Below are 7,830 nucleotides of genomic sequence, written 5' to 3'. Positions count from 1 at the left end.
ACTCCTCAGGCAATCAGTATGGTGTTCCGATGAGTGACAAATCACACACTTCTTTCTGGCAGGACCAGTCTGGGTGTGGCCAACACTATCATCAGCGTGTCTGCTTTGAATTAACTAATACGGTTTTGTTGCAATGGATGATTTCAGCATCATGAGAACTAGTTGGAGAGTGCTTCTTTTTTGAAGGTGTTATAAGGCCTGGGAAGAACAAGAATGGACTCCTCAGGTCCAACTTCTGATGTCAGAAATGGACAACGGTTCCCACAGACACACTCCAAATGTTGAAGAAAATCTCAAAAGACTAAATGTGTTTGTGCTTCTAAAATACATTCTTTGTTCATTTTAACCTCCTATCTTTTTTCATTGTGAGAATAATAGAGTTCTCCCTATTCTTCTTTGGACATATATGAATGATCATATAATAATTCAATAATAATTTCCAACCTGCACCTGATGAGAGCTGGCAGAACTTGCGTCGTGACGTCATCGTCCGTCGGCGTATGGGTGACGCAGCAAGCGTAGGATGTAGCACGGCAGGACGCGACTAGCCCAAGCTAACAGTCACACGAGCCAAACTACACCGAAATCCTCGCCGGTCGCTGTTTTACAGCACCAGCAAGTAAGTCTGTCACTTTGTTACGGTGTTTTAGTCGAGTGTGCATAAGGGTAGATAGCCATTTGTCGGTGCGTAACTTGCCAATATTATCGCTGTGCCTGTTTAGCTCCGGGGCTAATGTCCAGAGGAAAACAGCGACAGCATCGATGTTGCTTGGCGGTTCGCTAGCTAGCTCGCTACGTGCAAGAGGCGGACACATCCGCTATTGCATTAGGATGCGCGCATTTAATATACAGTTGACTGTACATTGTGTGCAAAAGCAGTGCGTAGCTAATGTTGAAATCTGGGTTGTTTTGGGGGATCGAGTGAGTGTGACGGCGGTGAAGAGATTGAGTGTCCTTTGGACGGCAGAATCAGGGCACAGCATCACCTACTTGCCTGTGTGGATAACATGCTACATGGCTGGCTGGATCATGGTATCACGGAAATAAAAGTCGATCACTGATGTTTATTCGTGTGCATCGTAGTTGAAAACGACAGTGCATATAGAAATGAAAACATGACCACTCCACTTTTACACTAACGACATAAAAAAATAGACGACGACGTAAGGTGGTCCTCAGTATACGACATACTTATGACGCTACACAAACTACTTCGTAATCTCAATCGGTCGAATTTGTATTAAATATATGTCCTAAAAGATTAAAGCTCGTAACTGCGCATGACGTCGTAAACCGAGAACTCTCTTTATATAATTAAACAGAAACAAAGCAAAACAATTACAACTAGCTAGTTGGACACAGACCCTCTAATCAAAGGATGAGCTTTCTGGCCAGACTTCCAGAAGACATTTTGGATAGTTTCCGTGCTGAATAATTTAATTACAAGAGCATATCGTTGTTGGTCTATCAAAGGGTGTTTCAGTATTTTGCATTAAACGCAATAGTGTGGTGGTAGTGTTTCTGCGTGTGGGATGACAAAGCAAACTTTTTTTCTTGCCTTAAATAGCCTCTGTGTTGTTTATGAGTATGTGTGTGTTTTATTTTTTGCAGAGTCTTTGTGCCGGTCGCTGAATGGAAGTATGCGAGGCTGTTTGTGAGTGAGGTAACCTGTCATCTTCCTTCTCTTCTGCTATCTTCTCCCTTAAGTTAAAAATCACTTTCAGTGTTATGTCATAGGAGGTGGACGGTGCCAGTGATGCACCATGGGCTACGACGTGACGAGGTTCCAAGGGGAGGTGGATGAAGACCTACTGTGTCCGATATGTAGCGGAGTTCTCGAAGAACCGGTGCAGGTAAATAAATCCCTGTGCATATTAACATGCAGGTTTGTGAACCAGTAGTAAGGCTGGATTTACAATCCATGTGACAGACACTTTTTATTAATCACAAGATGCCAACTTAAGTAGCTTTTATTATTTTGTTTACATCAATACTGCTGTACATTTAGTCCACAACACGCATTTGGAGGAGGATCGATTTGAAAACAGAACCACCCTTTTGGGCCACACGTTGGCCTCCACGCTACCAAATGCTGTGTCTCGACAATTAATTACTGGGTGTGTCCTCCGCTTGTCCTCTGTCTAGATGGACACCCCCGCAAAGAAAGAATGGGAACCGAAATTAACGCAGAGCACTGATGCAACTCTTCACACACTCGGTGAAAAGTGTTCCACTCGTTGTTACTAACCAAATAAGGAGCGCCTGGTCAATCACAAACAATCTCTCAAATTAATGTAAAGTGTGGAGTCTCACGGGCTGCGTCTTGGATGTTGTTTTATACAGATTATTGAAGATTGTCAAGAGGCTGTGGCACGCTTCCTTTTTCATGATTTGCGGATCTAGGCACGTTCTTCCTGGGTTAGCCCAGTTCAGTCTCGGTTCTTGCTTGAAATACTGTTTCAAAGGTTGTTTCGTATCAGGATAAATAAAGCAAATTCAAGAGAGGAAAACAATTCCCCAAAACAAAGAATTGATTTGAATGGTGTCAAATAATGATAGCTATAATAAAAACAACATTGCTAAATAATAATATTCTGTCCTCCCTGCACTAATTTCAGGCCCCACACTGTGAGCACGCCTTCTGCAATGCCTGCATCACGCAGTGGTTCGCCCAGCAGCAGATCTGTCCCGTGGACCGCACGGTGGTGACGCTGGCTCACCTGCGGCCCGTGCCGCGCATCATGCGCAACATGCTGTCCAAGCTGCAGATCAGCTGTGACAATGCCGGCTTCGGCTGCACGGCCACTCTTCGACTGGACCAGCTGCAGTCGCACCTCAAGGACTGCGAGCACAACCCCAAAAGGCCCGTCAACTGTGAGGAGGGATGTGGGTGAGCGGCCGGCGCTGTGTTCCTCCGCTGCACTCCTCGATCACTTGAATAATCTTTTGTGAACAGATGCCTGTAGATGTCTTAGGACGGATATCGTAAAGAAATCCACCATTCTGCCATTCATTACAGATGTCTTAACAACACGACGGACACTTGCATGTCCAGATTTGATCGTATGCAAATGAAACACGAAGAACATTCTCAACAATCCAAAGTATTCGATCATGTCAGAGAACATCCAGTAACTCTTCTTCTTTGTTCTCCCGCCGGCAGCCTGGAGATGCCAAAAGACGAGCTGCCCAACCATAACTGCATCAAACATCTGCGAAGTGTCGTCAAACAGCAGCAGAGCAAGATTTCTGATCTGGAGAAAACTGTGGCTGAACATAAACACCAGTTAGGCGAACAAGTGCGTGCGTGTGTCTGCCAGTCTGATTTCTTTGTTCAACAATATTCAAAACATTTAGTAGCCCTTCATAGGACGTTTGCGTGTCCCATTGATTGCGTGTCCCATTGATCCAAAGAGCTAAATTATGCCCCTGGCAGTGGCACCTATGGCAAACAGGTCCTAGGTGAGGGACCAGACGAATCACGGCTCTTATGATGAATTATAATATTGGACTTAGTTTTCCCTTGCCTGGATACGGGTCATCGGGGCCTCCCTCTGGAGCCCGCCCTGTGGGTGGGGCTCGATGGTGAATGCCTGGTGGCCGGGCCTGCACCCATGGGGCCTATGGTCACCAGCTGTGGTTTGTGACCGAAAGAACAGGATCCCGGGCTGTCTGAGGGAGAGAGAGAGAGAGAGTGAGAAGCTCTGCCATCCAAGAGCAACTCAGAGTCGAGCCGCTCCTCCATGTTGAGAGGAACTAGATGAGGTGGCTCGGGCATCTGATTAGAATGCCTCCCTGGTGAGGTGTTCCGGGCATGTCCCACTGGAAGGAGGCCCCAGGGATGACCCACGACACGCTGAAGAGACTACGTATGTCTCTTAGCTGGCCTGGGAATGCCTTGGACTCCTCTGGGTTGAGCTGGGCAAAGTGGCAGGGGAGCGGTAAGTCTGGGCTTCCCTGCTGAAGCTGCTGCCTCTGTGACCCATCTCCAGATAAGCGATAGAAAATGGATGGATAATTAGTAGCTGCCATAAGTGTCAGTTTGGTACCCAATACTCACCAAGGGAAACGTTTACATTTTAGTTGTGCTCATTTCTAGACAACTATTGTCTTGAATGTTCTTTTTGGGTTTTTTTGTCCCACAATTATCACTCACTGTGGCATTCTCCCACTCCAGAAACGAGACATTCAGCTGCTCAAAGCGTACATGCGAGCCATCCGCAGCGCTAACCCCAACCTGCAAAACCTGGAGGAAACCATTGAGTATAATGAGATCCTGGAGTAAGTCCCTTATTCTTTTTTTTGCTGCCATTCTGAACTTACTGCCTCAAATTTACAGGGAGGTTGGGGCCTCAGCATCTTTGCTTCTTTTCCACTACTTCTGGCCATTGATACATTTACTTGAGTAAAGGCTCAGGGACTATTTCTAGGACCAGCTCAGGTCCTGGAGGGCCGCTGTCCTTCCTGTTGTTCGTGTCTCCCTACTGCAACCACTTAATTCAAATGCCTCCTTCATTGCACAATTTTCTTTTTTTAGGTGGGTAAACTCCATGCAGCCTGCCAGGGTCACCCGCTGGGGCGGCATGATCTCCACCCCGGACGCCGTGCTGCAGGCCGTCATCAAGCGCTCGCTCATCGACAGCGGCTGCCCGCTCTCCATCGTCAACGATCTGATTGAAAACGCCCATGAGCGCAATTGGCCGCAGGGCCTGGCCTCGCTGGAGACACGGCAGATGAACCGACGCTACTACGAGAACTACGTAGCCAAGCGCATCCCGGGCAAGCAGGCGGTGGTGGTGATGGCCTGCGAGAACCAGCACATGGGGGAGGACATGATCCTGGAGCCCGGCCTGGTCATGATCTTTGCGCACGGCGTGGAGGAGATCCTATAACTACACTGCGACCAAGAATTCGGGCTTCTATTAAAGACTCACACAGGTGAGATGTTGATACCTATGCCTTAAAGGAAGGACAAAGATGTTATCAACCTGGCAAGTAGAGCTAATATGACTGATATGATAAACGAGTTGTGATGTTTACATCGTTTATATTTAGTGCATTATACGTTCTGATTGTTCTGCTACTTGCATTGTAAAGTGAAAAACCTCAACGATTCATTCTTGGAGGAACTTTGCTGCCTAGGTTTTCCACGAACTCAAGCGTCAAGCGAACCCAGCAAGGTGCAGGAAACTGTTTTTTTTTTTTGTTTGTTTTTTTAATGATTTCAGCTCTGAGTGCATTGTTCGTACACACACTACAGACTTGGCTCACTCCTGGGCAACTCGCGTCTTTTTAATGGCGTGCATGTACCACATTGTCAATTGTATCAATGCGCTGGTACCCTCATCGTGTAAATGTTTGTAAATGCAAATACTATATTGAGTCATAGATGTCATTATCTTCCTCCTCTCTCTGATTCCATAAGTTCCTCTGCTTGTTTGTTTTCCATTGAAAGTTTTATTTTTGTTTGTTAGACACATTTTTGTCTTTGACCAACTGTTTCCTGGGTTTAAAATAATGATGTTGCGTTGTGACTATTCCATCAGGATGTCCTATTCCCGTTCGCATTATCCGTAAATTTTCCGTGCCATTCTTTTATTTATTTTGTTGCCTTCTACATGCACAGACACACAAAGCTTGAAGATGAAATTTGCCTTTTTCGGTGCATTGGAAGTTTGTTGCAGGAGAAAAAAAGTGTTTTCTGTTGCCTTTTGTTGGTAAGCAGGGGTCCAGATGTGAAGTGATTTGTTAAAGGTCACGTTTAATACATGTATGGGATTAATGTGATGACCCCAATGGTTGCCTTTATTCATTGTGTTTTTATGTTGTCAAAGTTGATTGCTTTCAGCAAGCATCGCATTCACTAGTGGTCACAGCGTGGGGATTGTAAAACATTAGTGAAGTCGCGCTTGTGGCTTTTAAAAAAGTGTCACCATCTTCCCTCATAACTGTACTGAGACAAATATGACCCACAAGAGCAGTAAAAGCAACTTTGTATTGTACCCTTTTGTTTTTATCTTTGGAAATGCTTTTCTTTCGTTCTGTGTTAGTAGTTATGACGTTGTATGAATAAAATGTCACCAGTATTTTGGCAGTGGGATCAAAGGGGAACTTCAGCATTTGTGTCCTAAGGTTTTGCGATAGGTCTCCAACATTTTGAAATGGCCGCTTCTTGGTCACTGATTATGGCCAGGGCCTAAGAGTTGTATACACACTTATGAATTAAATGTGTTCAAATTATTTGGGAGTAAATCAGCTCATTGCAAATGTGTGCTCTCAACTTATCTTCTGTGGTTTGATGATGAACTACAATACTGACCCTCGACCTATACTAATTTTATAGTAGTCTTTTCTAAATTTACACCAATGCAAGTGTGATTTATTGAGGAGTGGTCACCAAAATCTTTGTAACATGTACTATTTTTAAACACAGGTGTCCAACTTTGGTCCTTGAGCGCTGCTTTCCGGTCATCAGCAAATCATTTGTCTGCTCAAGTTATCGTCGTTTTAACCACATTTTTAAAAGATTCGGCCTATCTGTCTGTTTTAGAAATTAAAAGGAGGCCTTGACCACAGACATTTTCTCCACCCTGCTGTACACAGCTTTTGTCAAAATTGACTTAGACAATTACTTTTTATTTATTTGTTTATTTGGCTAAAGTCTAACTTTGATTGACACTGTGTGGGGATAGTATGGAGTGAGAAAATTCAATGTCAAGCATCGTCCCAGAGCAAATATACTGTCCGGGTTGCACTGTACTGCAATTCCTTTTTTAGCCACACCATGTCATCAGGAGCCGTTAGGGAGCGCTCGAGGCCCAGGGCTCTTTCATACATTATATAAAAGCTCTAATCAGGGCAGTGATGATTTCAAAACTCAGCCCATTGGGGTCAAGCTGAAGGAATGTTTTAACCGCTAAACCATGTCACGAGGTTCGAGTCTTGTCTTCTGACCCGAATGACCGCGCTTTTGTCTGACACCCACATGTTTTCCATCGCTATTATCCTCTGCAGCCAGCCTCGTTCTCATTGTGCCGTCTAATCCGTCTCCATTGTAGCCACTGGAATGTGAAATCGTGCTTCCCCAAACACTGTGGCTCTATTATTGTCACCACACCTCATTACGGGATGCGGTCACTGTGGCTCCATATTCAATGTGCACTGTTTCGCAAATGTTGGCCTCAATGCAACGTCAAATTTGTGCACACTCAATTCTTACCAGATTGTATTGTTGAATTTAGTAGTCTACTACTAAGTACTGTACTTTTGACCTTAACCTGCCCTAGCTTGTTAGCAGCGTTAGTAACTTTAGTCCATTTTGATTGTTTGTGTCCTATGAGAGGTCATCTTCTGTTCTACCGGAAACTATTCGATTTCACTTGATTAACTCAACACCACAATTTCTTACTTTGAGTTGCAAGCAAAAATTGGATATACGAGCTTTGTGTGATGGCACTGAACTGACTTCTATAGCAGCAGTTAAGCAGTTGTTTTTTCTTCAAGCTGCTTTTAGCCAACCTCAGTGAAGTTTATTGTCAAACTAAACATAAAACAAAGAGAACTAAAAAAAATTTAAAAACAACCACATATGTCTCTAATGTATGCTTAGCTTTATCCTAACAAATAATGCAAAACACCACAGACAAGCTAATTTATAGCATCAGTGTTGTGGCATTATAACCATTCAGGCAAGATATTTGAACACAAACGGTGGAGAAACACACGTAGACAGACAATATAATATTCTCTGTCCTCTGCAAAAAATAATAATAATAATGATAGCGTTGTGACCGACTCCATGTAGCAGCGTATGTCTGTATTGTAATGGGT

At 44.3% G+C, this 7,830-nt stretch overlaps 1 protein-coding gene across 2 annotated transcripts; it reads left to right on the top strand.

The window, feature by feature from the left end:
• The first annotated feature begins 501 nt into the window (after nt 1-501).
• On the top strand, nt 502-6,240 carry rnf41 (ring finger protein 41). 2 transcript variants are annotated; one of them, XM_037246057.1, is made up of 7 exons: nt 502-619; nt 1,612-1,663; nt 1,738-1,853; nt 2,619-2,890; nt 3,164-3,299; nt 4,178-4,281; nt 4,538-6,240. In XM_037246057.1, the coding sequence occupies exons 3-7, from the start codon at nt 1,764-1,766 to the stop codon at nt 4,890-4,892; spliced, it is 957 nt and encodes a 318-aa protein (XP_037101952.1). In that variant the 5' UTR covers nt 502-619; nt 1,612-1,663; nt 1,738-1,763; the 3' UTR covers nt 4,893-6,240. The 2 variants fall into 2 exon arrangements, with proteins under 2 accessions (XP_037101952.1, XP_037101953.1); XM_037246058.1 differs by having other exon boundaries at nt 1,725-1,853.
• The last annotated feature ends 1,590 nt before the right edge of the window (nt 6,241-7,830 follow it).

This window comes from Syngnathus acus, chromosome 2 (genome assembly GCF_901709675.1).
Source record: "Syngnathus acus chromosome 2, fSynAcu1.2, whole genome shotgun sequence".
In the NCBI taxonomy this organism is placed as follows: Eukaryota; Metazoa; Chordata; class Actinopteri; order Syngnathiformes; family Syngnathidae; genus Syngnathus; species Syngnathus acus.
This window is presented reverse-complemented; position numbering and strand designations above follow the sequence as displayed.